General features: G+C 41.9%; 1 protein-coding gene across 3 annotated transcripts in view; it reads left to right on the top strand.

Annotated features, from left to right (window-relative positions):
• Positions 1 to 18,875, top strand: part of c1qtnf12 (C1q and TNF related 12) — an 82,189-nt gene that overhangs the window by 42,191 nt on the left and 21,123 nt on the right. For all 3 annotated transcript variants that reach the window (XM_048561870.2, XM_048561869.2, XM_048561868.2), the window contains 2 exons: positions 9,918 to 10,026; positions 14,883 to 14,973. In XM_048561870.2, coding sequence (XP_048417827.1) covers positions 9,918 to 10,026; positions 14,883 to 14,973 — 200 coding nt within the window. The remainder of the gene's footprint in view (positions 1 to 9,917; positions 10,027 to 14,882; positions 14,974 to 18,875) is intronic.

The following is an 18,875-nucleotide window of genomic DNA, read 5'->3' as shown; positions in this document are numbered from 1 at the left end:
TTGAAATGGAATTTGAACAACTACATAGGGAATTGAGAAAGTCTTTGCCGAAGAGATATAGGTATTGTCAAATTAAGGGATTAAAGCAATAATCTGAGCTATCCCCATGGCAATGAATGAAGTTAATGTCAGGGCATTCATATGGTTACATGGAAAAGGATTTCATGTAATCAGGTTTGTTGCTTGGCTAACTTGTTATCACTTAGAGAAGTCTTCACATTAAAGAGGAACTTTTGTAATCTAAATCAAAGTGAATTCTAAGTATGCAGTGGAAGATTAAATGGTTTCACGTTTTGAAGTTGTTAATGAGCAGATTATGAAATAAAATGGTATGATAATAACTGGGTTTCACTCGATCATATTGCACTTCACTGTGAAAGGCAACTCAATTACACTGTGTTGGTCAAGGTAATGGGATCTGCTGGAAGTCTGGTATGAACCTGCCTTCTATTGTCCCCAGGGATTGACATGCTGATCTCCAGCCGTTAGTAAATAGTACAGAAATGTGTCAAAGCAATTACGATGCCGAGAAAATTATACCATTCTGATGCTAGGCACATGTAATGTGATATGATTTTTGTAAAGTAATGTATAATTTTCTACCCAGTCTCCAATTGGATGCTTAGAAAGACACTGCAAGCTTGACCAAACAAGAATAAACACATTTTTAAGCAGTATGCTTTCAGTACCAGTCATGATATTGATTAATATATTCCGAAAGAACTGCGGATGCTGTAAATCAGGAACAAAAACAGATTGCTGAAAAAGCTCAGTAAGTCTGGCAGCATCTGTGGAGAGAAATCAGAGTTAATGACTCGATCCAAAGTGTTCACTCTGATTTCTCGGCACAGATGTTGCCAGATCTGCTGAGCTTTTCCAGCAATTAATGATTTTGATAAACCTTACTTGTACTGTACATTGTTAGAATTAGGACAACAAGGCAGATTTTTCTTCTTTTATATTTAATTATTCCACTAAGTCCATTGGCGGTGCAGTCTGGCACAGTTGGCGTGATGGCAGCAGGACAGGCTAGGTTGAAGGGCTGAGCATGTCGTCTTGAGCCAGTGCAGTATGTGGCACTCCCATCATGTGATATCCACTGCCATGGGATTGCTACTCAGTACTTCACTGATCTGCAGTGAAAGCAGACTCGAGAAGATCTGTGATGTACTCACGTCTCTAGTCATATGGATTACACATCCTGTCCAAGACGAAAGACATGCCCAGAGTGGTGCCAGTATGAGTATCCGTTCAAGATGCCACTACTGCTTCCAGAGACTGCTACAAGGGACTCCCAAACTGCAGTTTTCCCACTGAGGAAGTTTCCACTTATTGTTCGACTTTAAGGCGATATCACGTGTAGAAGTGAATGCAAGTTGTTAAGGGACCCCCTGCAAGTTGCGGAAGCTCCTTGGTCGGACAGCTGTGCATTTACCAATGGTTAGCCCACAGAAAGGCTGGACATCCCAAACACACATTTGTGAAATCCTTCAGTACAAATAGAATGTGAGATTGCCTTCTAGCGAACTGTGCCCTGGGCTGCCCTGTATATCTGTGTCCTGTTCACTTATGATGAGTGCATCACCCAGTAATGATAGCATGTGGGCTGAGGTTTAATGTTCTGCAAGTGCCAGAGTGGGTGTTGGTCCATTATTTTTGGAGATTTCTTTCCTTTGCACAGGGCAGATGTACAGTTGTTAGCACATGAAGCTAAAGGGAAGCAATAGCAGATGAGTGGCAGGTCAGTGTAGCAACAGGCTGTCACATAGTCTGTTTGGTAGCTTGAGAAGGGAGAAAAGGTAACAGGAGTAATCAAACACTTGTAGATCTACTACCAGCAAATCGCTGAGTCTTCCATCTGCATTTTTCATCCCCGGCAATTCGTCCAGCAGTGGTAGGACTTGGATGTCACCTCCATTTCTGTAGGAAAAGCTGAACACAACAGAAAAAGTAGGTGTAAGTTAGTGTGTAGCTGTCTATAGGGTAGTGCAGAGCTGTGAGGCAGCTTTTGATGATGTGCTCACGAGAAGGGGCTTAGCAGGGAGCTGCGCAGAAGTAAAACCTTTCAGTGCAAAAGCACTTAGCAAAGCTGTACACTCTAGTCGCAATCAGGTCACAGCAGAACACAGAGCACGGAAGGGCCTGGTGAATGTGCGATTGTAGGCAGAGCGAATGATTACGTTATCACATTGTGATCAGAAGAGATGCTTGTGGAGGAGCAAAAGAATTGGGAGAGCTTGGGGGTAAATAATATTGTTTCATACAAGAAATAGGCTAATGAAGGGAAAACTAATTTGAACATTTGTCTGAGTACTGTTAATAGATTGTTACACCCAACATTTATAGATGACACCTAATGTTTACACCCAATGTTTATAGAGAGCAATACCATGGCTCAGTGGTTAGCACTGCTGCCTCACAGTACCAGGCACCTGGATTCAATTCCAACTGCTGGTGGCTGTCTGTGTGGAGTTTGCACGTTCTCCCTGTGCCTGCGTGGGTTTCCTCTGGGTACTCTGGTTTCCTCCCACAGCCCACAGGAATGGACAGGTTAGGTGGATTAGTCATGCTAAATTGCCTATAATGTCCAGGGATGTGTAGGTTAGCTGGAATAGCCATGGGAAATGCAGAGTTATAGGGTAGGGAAGTGGGTCTGGGATGCGATGCTCTTCAGCAGGTTGATATGGGCTGAATAGCCTGCTTTCACACTGTAGGGAATTCTTTGTAGCTGGATTTTCTGTAGATGCAGGGGCCTTCCACACCTTTCTTAACAGGAAGGAAATTTTGTCTGTGAATCTGCGGTAGGCCCACGATGGGAAGTAATACATTTTTGCCTCAGGCTGCATCTACACAGCCGCTTCATTCTTCAGCTTTCAGCAGTAGGCACTTTGTGAAGCAAAGTGCGTTAGAATATGTTAACTTTTTGACGATGCCCAGCAGTTGTGACGGAGTGAAACCTCACTGGAATCGAATTGCAGTGGCAGAAACCAAGCGGAACTGGAACATACAAACATCGCAAATTGTTATGCAGCAGATATGCTGCATTTTTTTAGGAACAGACCTTTTGTGTCATCTCACTGTGGAGTCTCAGTCATGAAGGAAATGAGCTGATTAAGGCGAATGCACTACCAGAGACTGGAGAGAGACAGATGCCAACCAATGAACAAATGTTTTCAATAAGTTTTATTCAGGGCCAATGTCTGAGACTTCTAACGTCATTGCTCAGAAGGAATAAGCAATAAAAATGAACCATTAATATTTGGAATTCAATAAAAACAAATTGCTGGAAAAGCTCAGCAGGTCTGTCAGCATCGATGAAGAGAAGTCAGAGTTAACATTTCAGATCGAATGACCCTTCCTCAGAACTCGATCTGAAATGTTAACTCTGATTTCCCTCCACAGATGCTGCCAGACCTGCTGAATTTTTCCAGCAATTTCTGTTTATGTTTCCAATTTACAGCATCCACATTACTTTCAGTTTTTATTTAATACTTGGAATGTATTGGTCATACTGGGCATCCATCTTGAAGTATATATCATGAGACATTTCAATTTGTCTCATTCTTGGGATAAAAAACATGCATGGGCAGTAAAGTAGCAGGTTGAAATAAGGATCAGGAATTGGCACAGGCTTGGTTGGCCAAAGGGCCTCTTTCTGTGCTATATTTTATTGTTTTCTCTAGTTTTACTGTGTTTTTTCCCCTTTGGTGATGTTGATATTGTGTTGTTAGCCAGACTTGTGTTGTGACGGAGTGAAACCTCACTGGAATCGAATTGCAGTGGCAGAAACCAAGCGGAACTGGAACATACAAACATCGCAAATTGTTATGCAGCAGATATGTTGCATTTTTTTAGGAACAGACCTTCTGTGTCATCTCACTGTGGAGTCTCAGTCATGAAGGAAATGATGAAAAATTGAAATCCACAAAGTTGAACAGATAATAGCACAGGCACAAGTGGTTATCAACAATTGCCCATTTTGCTGGTAACAGAATTTTAAAGGGACTCATATCAAGTTACTGCCGTCTCTAACTTTTATGTCACAATCCTTATTTAGTCGTACTCCTAAAATAAAGTAAAAGCTTCCATTTACAAAGGACCTTTATCAGCCATTGAAATGTTAGACTGGTGAAGGGCTCTTGGAAATACAGTAGCTAGTTCCTGCGCAACAAGATTCCACGCACGCCATTGTGATAATGACCACCCATTGCCTCTGATGGAGAATTAAACATCAGACAGGCCACCAGGGAGAATTCCCATCTGCTTCCTCTGTGCATGCATTTAAGGTGAGCACGGAAAGCTTAAAGGATATGAGGGGCAAATCTTTAATCCAAAGAATGTTAGGAACATGGAAAGCGCTGCCAGGGGTGGGGGTGGTGGAGACAAATACAGTAGGGACTTTTAGAAAATGTGCAAGGAATGGAGGGATATGGATTAAGGGTGGGCAGAAGGGATTAGTTTAATTTGGTGTCACGTTTGGCACAACATTATAGGCCGAAAGGCCAATTCCTGTGCTGTACTGTTCTATACAATGCCATGGGAGATTTTTCAACTACTTGTCAGGGGCCTTAGTTCAATACTTCTTTGAAAAGCCAACTCCTCCAGAGCTGTAGCATTCCCTCAGTACTGCATTGGGGTAACAGCCTTGATCTTTATGCTCAGGCCCTGGAACGGGAGGTGAATCCAGGACTTTGTGACTCAGAAGCAAGAACACTACCAGCTGAATCACAGCAGGCACACAGCAAACCGACCTCTTGAAGTTTTCTAGGTTGTCATAAAGTTGAGCAATGGGTTGCTGGAGCTTTACAACATTGTCCAGTCAGTCAATATAATTGTCTTTGTTTGGCCTGATCTAAGCTTTTCTCCTGGTGCATTATCTCCCTCACTAAAGCACGTTGAAAATTAGTGTGCTCACTTTTTGAACCAGCTATTTCAGAAGTTGGAAAATATTGTGCAGCATTTGCAGTTTCAGGTGTTGAGGTCCTCTGCTGGGAAATGACCTTCTATGTTTTCTGGCCTATGCAGGGTTAGGGTAGAGTTAATCGTAAAATGGCTGCATTAGCTGCAGCTCATCTGGCTGTCAGATGTTTGTGAAACTGGTTCAATTGTTAATTGAAAAAGGAAGACCACAGTTTGGAGATGTAAACAACAATTCATTCTGTGAATCATTCACGTTGGAACCAAGGCTGACAGAGAAAATTAAACTATCCTGTAAACTTCAGGGAAAAGCCAGTAATTTGTAACTGCATTGAGTTGAAAGCTGAACCGTAAGCAAATCAAAGACATTAAAGCACTTTGCAAAGAGACTGCAAGAGGGAAGAGAATGGTCACACAACATTGTGGTTAGACTGCATTCTGCTTTGAATAGAAGCACGAGCTAATGCTAACCTGAGAAGGTAACAGTGATGAAGGGTGACTTCCTACATTCACAGCTTATATAATGGTGAGTGGCTTCAAAAGACCCATGTTATTTGACAGAAGATGGTACTACTGGGCAAATCCTGGGCAGTGCTGGCCACTGCTGCCTCACTGTGCCAGGGACCCAAGTTCGACTCTGGCTTTGGGTGACTGTGTGTGTGTGTGTGTGTGTGTGTGTGTGTGTGTGTGTGTGTGTGTGTGTGTGTTTTACACATTTTCCGTGCTCTGGTTTCCTCCCACAGTCCAAAGATGTGCAGGTTAGATGGAATGGCCATGTTAAATTGCCCATAGCGCTCAGGAATGTGCAGGCTGAGTGGATTAACTAAATTAAATGTGGGATTACAGGGATAGGGTGAGATGCTGTTTGGAGGGTTGGTGAAAACTTGATGGGCCGAATGCACTCTATCTGCACTGCAGGGATACTATGAAGTCAGAACTCAGAATGAAAGCTGGTTTGATAAGTCCTGCACCTTTAATTATTTAATATAGCAGTCATTCACTAAAACAGTCCATTAAGGCTGCAGATTTCCTTTAACAGTAAAGAAAATCTTAATCACATAAAAGAAAAAAAACAAACACTGCTTTCTAAATATAGAACACAATTGGAACAATCTTAAAACACAGAGCAAAACAAAGTCTCATCTATTCACCAAGAGCCACAGTGTTCCAAATTGAGGTATTCTTCTACTTACTCTTCTATATCTAATCTTTAGGTTCGACTTCACTGTCTCTTCCCAGTTCTATCCTGTGAGCTGTGTAATTCTCTTAAATGGAATACTCATAAAACTTAAAGATTAAACTTCGTCAGTGTTTTATGGTCTGCCAATTTGTAACCAAATGCATCTGGTCTGGGAGTTTTACAAGCTAAACGTTTGCTCTAAGGTGATTACGCTTTCTGAGAATTGTCCTTCTTTCCAGGAGGGAAAATTATTTGCTTTTGATCCCCTTAGGTCACCTCCAAAACTGCCCTAAAAGCTTCCATTTCTGATCATCTCTGAGTTTTCTGAACTAAAATCAATCCTTGATTATTGCAAACCCAAAGCAAGCTAATGTTTTCTCCCTGTCGTAAACACACAGTATAAATAAAGTATCTTCCAAAAAAAACTCCTAGAGTCTTGCAGTCACCTGCTCTTTAACATGCGACAGTTTCAGAAGGACGATCTGGCCTTGTTATTTTTAAAGGAACCAGCACCCATATGCCACTAGTTTGAAACATGCATGCTAAAATATGCTATTTATATATAAATCATACATTTTCATTATACAATAGACAATAGGTGCAGGAGTAGGCCATTCAGCCCTTCGAGTCAGCACCACCATTCATTATGATCATGGCTGATCATCCACAATCAGTATCCTGTTCCTGCCTTATCCCCATAACCCTTGATTCTACTATCCATCTCTTTCTTGAAAGTGTCCAGAGAGTTGGCCTCCACTGCCTTCTGGGGCAGAGCATTCCATATATCCACCACTCTCTGGGTGAAGACGTTTTTCCTCAACTCTGTTCTAAATGGCCTACCCCTTATTTTTAAACTGTGTCCTCTGGTTCTGGACTCACCCATCAGCGGAAACATACTTCCTGCTTCCAGAGTGTCCAATTCCTTAATAATCTTATACATCTCAATCAGATCCCCTCTCATCCTTCTAAACTCAAGTGTATACAAGCCCAGTCACTCCAATCTTATCAATACCTGATAATGGAGTACTGTGGGTATGTTAATTATGCTATCTGTATACAGTTTACTTGTTAACAACAATGTAAACAAATATGGTAGCTTATATTAGAGGTGAAAATGACCTGATGAGAGATGTATTGACAGTTTCTGGACATTAAAATACCATTGGAACCGTCAAGGTGTCCGGATTTCCTGCCCTTTAAATTAGAAAAAAGTACTTATTGATTTACATTATTTTATGATATAAACCTGAGGGTAAGCCTGATCATTAATGCTGTATGACTGATTTCACAAACCAACATTATCATAGTGTGGCCTCTGTCAGTTCACCATTTGACTTGTAGCTCCAAATCATTATTATATCTTTGATGTGGGGCTATTAATACAAATGTTTTTTTTTAAATAATACTATTAAGTACCTCAATGAGGTGTTGGCTTTTATAAAAGGTCAAGTAGTTGAAGGAGTTTTAATATAGTGAATGTTTTTGTGTTAAAATATTGACTACTGTAGTAGACATTTAAACTTTATTTATTATGTCTTTTATGGCCCCTGAGATCTGCCCATTCTGGAGATTGGCTGAGTTTTCATGGAGATGGTATAAAAGGTGGTAGTTGGAAGGCATGAGTTGGCATGAGTTGGAACTAAGTTGGCATATCAGCTGTCAAGAGGCAAGTGGGGTGGCTACAGTGAAATAAGTTGGCATGGAAGCCAGAGAGGCTGTGCAAGATAAATAGAGAGCAGTAGATTGGCATGAAGGTATGAGGGATCGTGGGTAGATGGAAGCATAAGGTGACAGGATAAGGCAGAATCATGCCATTTGCTGCGGCATCTTCTGATAAATTGATCAATAGGCTCTTGGGGGTGCTGTTTGTATGATGTGAGTTGGAGTCAGTTAATCTTAAAGTTATTGATTACTTCAAGCTTCTCTTTATAGATCATTTATGGATCTTTCTGAATATCCATGGAAAGACCAGATATGCTGATTAAGTGAAAACCCTCCATGCCAAGCAAGAACTTCAGAGCTCTTTTCTTGATCAGCCTTTGCTTAATCTCTAAATTAGAAATGCGTATATTGTTTGAAAAATTGTAATTTAGTCAAAATAGTGCAGGATACTGTTCAATTCCTTTGGAAGTTTCTGTTATCCATGATTCCGCCTTATAAGCATTGTGCTGCCCTCCTTGAGCTATATGTCCCTGACTTTATTATCAGTGTAAATAAAAGCCATGGTTCTTCTAGACTTGGTCCTTTTATAAGTTTTGCTTCAAGATCTGTAGGCTGTTGGAGATTGGAATGCTTGTAGTTACAGGCTTCTGCCTGTAGGTGGCAATTGCTCCAAATAAGGAGTAATGACATCACATGGACTTTTACTATCTTTGTGCCAACTTGGAGAGCGAAAATGGCAGAATTGATCAAGGTCTGGACAGAAGTAAGATTCATAGAAAACCACATTTTAAATGTTTTAAATCTGTATCATGGAGCTTTGGAGCTATGTTCCAGGACCATTTAACTGCTGCTTTTTGTTAAATCAGACCAGCAGTACCATGAGAGAGAGAAAGCTAGAGCATCAAATACATCTGCAGCCTTGTAACTTAAGGCTTATTTTCACGTAGCACCCTTAGAAATGTATTGTATCTTGAAAGAACTTATATTATAATCAAAAAAGAAATTAGCTCTGTCCTCTAAGTCAGAGACCTATCTACAGAGATATACAGATATTTGTACTGACAGAAACTAATGCTGTTGATTATCCAAGTTCTTTGATTTCACTTGTCCCATTGGCCTTCAATTAGTTTTTTCAATATCTACCACAAAGAGTCTACTTTACAAATGGCCACTGCTGCTAACCATGATGCGATTTTGTCTCCAACAAGATACTTTACCCAATGCAGTGATACTTATGTTATCTCCTATTACATAAGCTTGGTGTGCATATTGTGGTATTGACAAATCAAACAGACATTTATTGGAGCTATTAAACATCACATTCACAGGCACACAAGTGTCTGGGCTATAAACTGTTAGATTGCAATGGAACATCATGCTTCCAGTAGCATGTTCACGTCACCCCAGGTGGAATATGAGAGCTTTATATTCCTCAGCTCACATCCCATGATACATTGATGATATCATGAGGCAGACTTGTAAAATATACTGACCGTGAGACAAAAACAATCGCTGGTTTGGAAGGTACTGTCACAGGAGCCTTGGTGAGTTATTGCGGTGTATATTGTAAGTGGTACACACTGTTGCCTGAATGGGATGCCTGTCACATAGACTATTTTGTCTTTGATGTTGAACTTTTCGAGAGTTCCTCATCTGGGAAAGTAGAGAGATGTTTATCACACTCCTGTCTTGCTCCTTGCAAATGGTGGGCTGGCTTTTGGGGGTTACGAGATAAGTTACTCATGACACAACTCCCAGCCTGCAACTTGGCCTTGTAGCTGCACCATTTAAATGGGCGGTGCAGTGCTTGTGTAAAACAAGAAGATATTAAATGGAAAATATTGTTATATCTTGATGCAGTTACAGATGGATAAAAAATGTATTTGTGCTTAACTGCAAATATCAAGCAAAGTAGAGCAAAGCTTAGAAATTACTGTTGGCAAAATTAGAAGCTACTTAATAATTTCTTATGACATTCTTTTACCAGCCACAATAGAGCCACTAACCTATTTTCAAATAAATCTCATTAAAATACCAGACATCAGAAGGTGCCAAGCATTTGCTGCTATTTCAGTGTACGTACAGTGATTTAGAGCCAATGATTTTTTGCATTGGTTTCATTTAACATCCTTACAAAAACATGTTTGTTTTACTATAGCCACTTGCAAAAGGTGCATTCCTGAGAGGATCTGGAATGAATGTGTCGACTGGGAGATTTACAGCACCAATAACCGGCATCTACCAGTTTTCTGCCAATGTACACATCGGTAAGTGGCCACTCAGAGCTCGATATTTTCACATTGGATGCATATTCAATAGGGAAACAGAAATATAGTTGCCTTAAGTAGTGACAGCAGTAACTCTGCTTTAAGAGTAATCCATCTGAATGTGACATGATTCAGGAAATTCTGAAGATGCCGCTTATTAGTACTTGGTTCTTTGTTGATTATGTCTGAACCATTATCAAGTGAAGCTTTTGAAAAGCTTGATTCAACCAATTGGACCAGAGTAAAGAATTAAAGCCAGATATTACTGCTAACTGATAAAATTCTGCCAATGTGCTGTATAGAATACAGTTCAAAGCACCATCTAATTTAACTCTGATAAAGAGATAAACAGTTTGCCAGGAAATGTATGATACCATCAGAATTTTCAGGGCTGTTGATGCTTTCAGAGAGGAGGCCATGTGATGGAGCGGGTAATGTCCCTGCCTCTGAGCCAGAAGCTTTGGGTCCAAATCCCATTCCAAGACTTGTTGGCCAAGGAATGTGAGTCCATAACCACAGCCAATGTGTATCAATCTGTCAAACCTTGGAACACACTCCACAGGAAGATGGGAAGAGCAAGTGAGATTCCAGGTCAGCCATGTGATGGAATGAAAAGTCTACCAGCACTAAGCAGAGGTCCAGCGAACAGCCAGCCTGGAAAAGTCAACATTGTCACAACACTGCAGACCCTTGGGTACGGACCCTGCTTGGCCAGGATGAGTTTGGGACCTGTCTCCTTCCCCTACCCATGGTGGAGGTCACGGTGTTGTGGCTCAGATCTGCTTTTGGGCAGGAAATGACAAAAGGTCAAGAAGAATCCTCTCCCCAGAGCTTCACTTAGGGGTTAAGTTACATTGGGCACTCTCTATTGATCTCAGCCAGGTAGTTAGGAGGAAGATGGATTGTTCTCTGAGTGCAGCAGTAGTATTAAAGAGGGCTGTTAAAGCCCCATGAGAGAGAAAGGAGATCTGTGAACTACAAAGGAAACAGAATCCCTACCAGTATGGAAGCACGCCATTCAGCCATTGAGTCACACCAACCCTCCAAAGAGTAGCCCACCCAGACCCATACCCCTATCCCTGCATTTCCCACGACTAATCTACTTAACCTACACATCTTTGGACTGTGAGAGGAAACCAGAGCACCCAGAGGAAACCTGCGCAGACACAGGGAGAATGTAAAAACTCCATGCAGATAGTTACCCGAGGTGCAGTTGAACCCTAGGTCCCTGGTGCTGTGAGGCTGCAACACTAACCACTGAGCCACCGTAATACCCAAACAGCAGGAAGGTTTTCCTGTGGACAGCTTCCAAGGAAACAATGGCAATTCCCAAAATCTGACGATGCGTGCTGGAAATTGATGATTGATACGGATTGATATTGGCTTTGTTAAAGGTGCCATCCCTTGGGAAAGAATGAATCCTACTGCAATGAGGCAGGAGGCTTACAAGCATCCCTGGAGGAACTGGTTAAAGCTCAACATCATGGTACTGAGTAGAGTTGTAGTGCAAGCAAGTGTCGGTACGAAGCTAGATGGTGGGCAATAGAAGGAGGGTGCTTGTTCACTTTTTTAGTTGGGATGGATCAGAGTCAGGGGCAGGTCTGGTACTGCAATGAAGAAGAAGTACAAATGATCGATGAGCAAACCAGGTTACTAACTCCATCAAGCTGCCGGGTGTGGGGTGGGATTTATTCTTGTTTCTCCTCACCTGAAAGAGTGCTTGGGTGCTAAACCAACAGAACAATGTAACATTATGTAATGTGTGAATTTTCTGAGTGACTCCTTAAAGAAGAGCCTCCCAAATATTAGACATATTGTATTTCCCAGATTTACTGATAACTGGTCTTCTCCAGTCAGCATCATTGTCACATCCTCTTCAGTAGGCCTCACATCCTGCACAATGGGAACCTTTACCTGTCCTGTCAAAGACACTTCTACACTTACACCTAACATAAACTGAAGCATTGAACACTAATGTTCATTTCCTACAAGGCAAAAGGCTCCCATAGACTTCTTACAAATCCCTGGATCTCTTCTGACTGCCAGCTGACAGAGAAAAATCATTTAAAGTTCTTTGGGCTGTATCTCCCCACAACAGTGTTAAGCAGTAGGCTCAGTGGCAGTTTGAAATTCCCAAAATCATAAAGTCATTCTTTTTATCCACTGATGTGCTTCACTGTCGCTTGCAAAACCTGATGTAGGATAAGATAGTTCATTCCCAGAAAATAATACTTACTGTTAACTTGTCTGGCCGTGTTGTTGAACACTCAGTTAGATTATGATACTACGAGAGTTGTAATCTTTCAAACGATCAGACTAGAATTGAGCTGTCAGAGAGATCTATGGCATGAAGAGTTGAAACAATCGGCCAGGAAGCATCAAAACAAACTCAGGCGTTGTCTGGCAATTTACTGGAATTCTCTGAGGATGGTGGGCCTTGCTGTCAACTATTTCAATGTTACAAACATTTCACGTTGTGACGGGGATGATTGGTGTGTGAGAATAAAGGTGTGTCCAGAGACTAAAGTGGATTGAGAAGTGACTACAGGACATAAGGTTGGCTGTAGAATTCTTGTGGCACAGTGGTGGGGTCCCTACCTCTCAGCACAAAAGTTCCAGTTCAAGTCCCAAATATGCTCGAAATATGTCACAACATGTCTAACTGTAACAATTTCAAAATACTTTAAGGGCGAGTGGCAGCATAGTGGTAATGCCAATAATCCAGAGCCTGTAACCAGTGTTCTGGGGACATGGGCTTGAATCCCACCATGACAGATGATGGAACTTGTTTATAGGGCACCTCATGGTACAGTGCTGGTGTCTCTACCTCTGAACCAGGAGACCCATGTTCAAGTCCCAGCTGCTCTTGGTGCATGTAATCAGATTGATTAACATAACCAGAAGGATGGTTGTGAAAGGAGCTGCAATGATGAGCAGGGGGCACTAGGACAGTTGTCTGAGAATGTCATAACCTGAGTGGAAACTGCTTGGAGAGAAAAATACATATCTTTTTAACAAGTTTGTAGTTGACATGAAATGGGTTTGAGTAGATTCAAATAATGGGGAACAAGCAAACCAATTGCTAAAGAATCTTAAGCCCTTACGCTGATCATGGTAAAATATTGAGAATTGCAAGGGAGAGAGAATAAGCAGGAGCAATCACCCCTAACCAGCTTGACAGCTGCCCAAGGGTAACCCCCGATTAAGGGATAGCTCATTGCGTGGCTTCGCATGAGGCAGCATGGAAAACCAACCATACCTTGATATTTATAGTCAGTGGGATAGAATACATATCCTAGAATAGATATCCTGTATATGTGAGGATAGAAGCACATTTGGAGTTTTGTGAAAAATCAAAGAGATTCAGGATTGGATGCAGAGCAGAATACGGCAACAAACCTGAACCTTCATGTCACATATCTGCATGATATGAAGAAATTTCAGACTCCGAAAGAAAAGACTCACCAGTGGTATGCAGGGATGAATTTGCTCTGCCTGTAGCTTTGAGAATAATGCGATGCTTTTCATTCTCTGCATGCTTAATTGTCCAACTGGGAACGGCAGATAAGTGTTAAGAGTTATAACGTATGAAGGGAGATATGCAATGATTCGTAAACACATGTAATAGGCTACCCAGAGAGGCAGCATCATTGAATGCTGTCTGGAAACTTGACTCTCAAACTGCTTAATGCTTTATCTTTGAGGGGCCAGAGCTCATGGTGCAGTTGCCTGCCTGTTGTTTCATGAAGGCGACTAGAACTGGTGCCACTATCAGTAGAGATAGTAGGAACTGCAGATGCTGGAGAATCTGAGATAACAAGGTGTGGAGCTGGATGAACACAGCAGGCCAAGCAGCATCAGAGGAGCAGGAAGGCTGACGTTTCGGGTCTGGACCCTTTGTCAGAAAAATTCTGTATTTTCTGAAGAAGAGTCCAGACCCGAAACGTCAGCCTTCCTGCTCCTCTGATGCTGCTTGGCCTGCTGTGTTCATCCAGTTCCACACCTTGTTATCCACTATCTGTAGGGCTTTGTTGCACATTTGCCCCAGTTACCTGCTTATTCAATGTGAGCAGTCAAAGTCAGAACCCTCAATAAATGTTGAAAGTAACTGATTCCCTTTCATTCTAGAATTCCAGGTTCTTAAGAGACCAAAGAACTTAAAGCCCCTGGGTTGCTTCAAGATCCAGAGCAGGGGACAATGACTGAAGAGGAAAGCTGCAAATTCCAGTGAAGATTTGACTGACATACAGTAGTGAACATCTAGAATGGATAGCCAGAGAGGCAGACAGTGTAGGAAAGTATAAAGGGGTGAAATAAATCGACTTTTGAGAGAGCAAGTGGTTGAATGATATTTGTTTCTGTGAATGGGAACAAGTGCTTGAGTTAAGATGCTGCGTGAGTCAGGTCCTCAGGGCTTGTTCGGCTCTCACGAGCAGGTATCAGGCAAAGACAAGGCAAATTCCTTCAAGGAAAGAGAAGATCAGAGGGTGAGTCCCTCCCCTGCATTGCTTTTTTTATTCCCTACCATTGAAGAACACTGATAGAGATCTTGGAGCAGTCTGCTAGTCTACAGGATAGAGACAGCATCTAATGGAATCTGGTTGACAATGTTAATGAAAGATAATTGCAGGAGACTCATAGTCTCCCACCACTAGTTTAGATCAAGCAAGGGATGTTATTTATATTGTGATTTCTTCCTTTGCAAATGGAAAAAGAGCAGAAAACATGTTCTTCAAATTGAGCTACTGAGCTGTTCCATTGTCATTAAAAAAAATTCAAAGGATCTTCTTATTTATATTGTAGCTAATTTGAAGTGATCTTCATCGTTCATGGATTGTTCCTTCTCACCACCCTAGATCACAGTGAAATGAAGAGCAAAGGACCGCTTCGTCCAAGGGATAATGTCCGAGTGCTCATTTGCATCGAGTCCCTCTGCCAACGGAATACGTAAGGACTCAAGCTCAGTACGATTACAGTCTGCCAGCTATTAGCTTCTGCACTGTCTTAGTTCTTGGCAAGGTTTCTTTTGCAATATTTACAGATTGACTAACAGAATGAAATTCATTCTCCTGAAGGTATTTAATGTAACAGGAACATTAGGAGACAGGTTTTGAAGGCACTGTTTTCCAGAAGGTCAGTTGGGGAAGTATAGAACTGGCAGATCGTCCTGTGATGGGAAGCTGATTAAATTGGGTCTGTGTTGTCTGGAATTTAGAAGAACGAGAAGTGATCTTATTGAAGATTTTGAAGGAGCCTAACATGGCAGGTTCTGAGGGGTTGTTGTTGATAGAATGGTTGTAACCTAGGGACACAGTCTCAGGACAAGAGGATGCTGTTTTATTAGAATCCCTATCAGGCAGAAGGAAACCATTCAGCCCATTGAGTCTGCAGTGACCCTTCAAAGAGCCTCCCACCCATAACCCCATTTGGGGTCTTTACCATGGCTAATTCACCTAACCCACACATTCCTGAACACTATGGGCAATCCACCCAACCTGCACAGACACAGGGAGAATGTGCGAACACCACACAGAGAGTCACCTGAGGGTGGAATTGAACCAGAAAACCTGGCACTGTGAGACAGCAGCATTAACCACTGAGCCACCGTGCCACCCCCAAATAAAAGAGTATTCCATCACATTCCTGACTTGTGCCTTATCCATGGTGAACAGGCTTTGAGAATCTGGAAGTGAGTGGGTGAGTATATTACTGAGTGGAGGAGAAATTTCCTCCCTCAGAGGGCAATGATCTTTGGAACTCTGTACTCCAGGAGTTTCTGGATGTCCCATTGCTGAATATATTGAAGCTGAGATAGTTTTGTTCTTTCAAGAAAGTCAGGGACACAGGGAGTGGGTGCTAGGTAGAGTTAAGACCAGTGCTGGGAGTGATTGATAGAGCAGGCTTGAGGTGCCAAGCAATCTACTCCTGCTCCTACTTCTTTTGTCAGTGATTCTTTACAACTGTTTATATTCATTTCTAGGAGCTTGGATTATAAGCATAAACCCTTGAGGCTCAGTTAATGGCCAGAACTTGTATACATTTAAACACAATACACAGGGGCAGAAGGGATATAAAATGTAAAATTGAAAAGTTCTGTTTATCCTAGCAGGCCTTACAATGTCCTTAAACAAAAAAAGCACAAAAGAATGTGGATGCTGGATATCAGAAACAAAATCAGAAATTGCTGGAGAAGTTCAGCAGATCTGGCATCATCTGTGGAGAGAAAGCAGAGTTAACATTTCAGGTCCAGTGACCTTTCGTCAGAATTGGTCATAGCTAGGAAAAGGCTCATATATATGCTGAAGGTGGGGTGGGGGGAGGTGGCGGAGGAGTAAACAATAGGTGGCGATGGTGCCCAGAGAGAAAGAGAAACAGTTGGAATGACAAAGGATTGGGTAAAGGTCAGCGTGGGAGAATCATTAGCTGCTAATGAAGACCATAAGTAACTGACAATGGGACAGTTGTGGTAGCAGCCCATGTAATGACAAGGCCTGATGGGTTGAGGTTGGGATAAGGACAAGGGAGAAGGCGCTTAGGCCTGAAAATTATTAAACGCAAAAGTGAGTCCCGAAGGCTGCAAGGTTCCCAAGCAGTAAATGAGGTGCTGCTCTTTCAGCTTGTGCTGAGCTTTGCTGTAGCTCTGTAGCAAGCCTGAGACAAGCGATGTTGGCCAGGGAACACGGTGAGGTGTCGAAGTGAGTGAAGTGCACACAATGTAGTCTCCTGTATTTGCTGCTCACAGTGTGGTCTGCTGTACATCGGAGAGACGAAGCACAGACTGGGCGACTGCTTTTTACCATGTAAAAAACTTTCTGTCTGTGAAAGAAACCCTGAGCTTCCAGATGCCTGCCACTTCAGCACACCACCATCTCCCAAGATAATTGTCAGACCTGCCCAATTTTTCCAACATTTTCTGACTTTATTTCAGACTTCCAGCATTCGCAGTATTTCGCTTTAAATTAGATTTCCTTCCTTTGTAACAACTCCTGATTTTGGTCTTTCCTGGCCTCATTATTCTAGGTTTATTAGCTTTCAGGTGTTAGATCACACAGTCCCAAATTTTTATTTTGAAAGTATCTTTGTCGTTTTGATATCTAAGTTAACTGATTACTAACGTGCCCAAGAATCCACTCCATCAATTCCTAAACCTTCCCACTTTCACTAAATGCCAAAATTTTGGAACAAAAACGAAGTTGCTGGAAAAGCTCAACATGTCTGGCAGCATCTGTGAAGGAGAAAACAGAGTTAATGTTTTGGGTCCGGTGACCCTTCCTCAGAACAACCATAATCTTGGATCTTGTTTTAAGTTTAAATTTTTACGCTAATTTATAAGACAAATAAGGGCATAAATAAGTTGTGTGGTGGAATCCTGTCATCTGACTGTTTCAACACAACGTTGAACCACTATTCCATCACTTCTCCCCTAATATTTCCTACCATTACAGGAACACATTCTGGCTTCAACTTTTCCCTCAGAAATTCCAAGCCGTTAACCAGGGCTGAACAGGATCCACTGAAAGGGCATGGGATTCTGATAGATAAATATTTCTATGAGATTACTGTCAGGCCCAAATGGGAAATCTTTCCCTGAACCCAACTTCCAAGATTCAACAGCTCCAGCTCTTTAAATATTTCCCAAAGCAATTGATGGGAATTCCTAGACTTGAATAGCTGACACATTCCAAATTGACTGGCTGTTGTACATCTAATTGAGCAAATAATGCAGTTTGCTTTTGTTCTGACACAGTACAGAGAACAGTATAGCACAGGAATATTATTTGCCTGCACATGGTCCATACCTATTCCCAGCCCATTCATGTGTCTGTCTAAATGCCTCTTAAATGTTGCTATTGTATCTACTTCTACTATCTCCCCTGGCAGCACATTCCAAGCACTGACAACCCTCTGGGTAAAATCTTTCCTCACACATCTCAGTTAAACTTTTCCCTTCTTAGGTTAAACCTACACCCCCTAGTATGTGACATTTCCATCCTGGGAAAAAAGACTCCAACTGTCTGGACCCTTCATAATTTTATGTACTTCTATGTATACTTCCATATACTTCCTCAGCCTCTGACAGTCCAGTGAAAACAATCCAAGTTTGTCCAACCTCTCCTTATAGGGAATACACTCTAATCCAGTCAACATTCTGGTAAACCTCTTCTGCACCATCTGCAAAGCCTCCACACCCTTCCTGTAGTGTGGCAACCAGAATTGAACACAGTGCTCCAAATGCAGCCTAGCTAATGCTTTATACAGCTACAACATGACTTGTTGACTTTTATTCTGATGAAGGCAAACATGTCATACGCCTTCTTTACCACCTTATCCTCCTTATCCACTTGTGTTACCAAATGCAGGGAACAACGGATGTTCACCCCAGGATCCCTCTGTACTTCAGTCCTCCTAAGGTCCTGCCATGTACTAAATATTTTCATCTTGTGTTTGACCTCCCAAAATGCATCATCTCGTACTTGTAAACTCCATCTGTCACTGCTGTGCCCAGCTTTCCATTTGATTTATAACAACACCATACCCATGGTGTTATTTCCTGCTGCATGCTTTGATATCCTTCCTCACTACACAACTTCACGAGTTCTTGTCTCATCTGCATACTTACTAATCAGATCACCTATATCTTCATCCAAATCATTTATTTATATTACCAGCAACAGAGGTCCCAGTAATGATCCTTGTAGATAAACACTGGTTGCAGACCTCCAGTCAGAAAAGCACCCCTCCACAACTACCTCAGTCTTCTATGACCAAGCCAATTTTGTATTAAATTTACCAATTTACTGTAGGTCCCATGCACTTTATTCTATCATGAGCGACCTTGTCAAATGCTT

This window comes from Stegostoma tigrinum, chromosome 28, assembly GCF_030684315.1.
Source record: "Stegostoma tigrinum isolate sSteTig4 chromosome 28, sSteTig4.hap1, whole genome shotgun sequence".
Classification (NCBI taxonomy): domain Eukaryota; kingdom Metazoa; phylum Chordata; class Chondrichthyes; order Orectolobiformes; family Stegostomatidae; genus Stegostoma; species Stegostoma tigrinum.
Note: the sequence above shows the minus strand (reverse complement) of the source record. Positions and strands in the feature narration are given on the sequence as shown.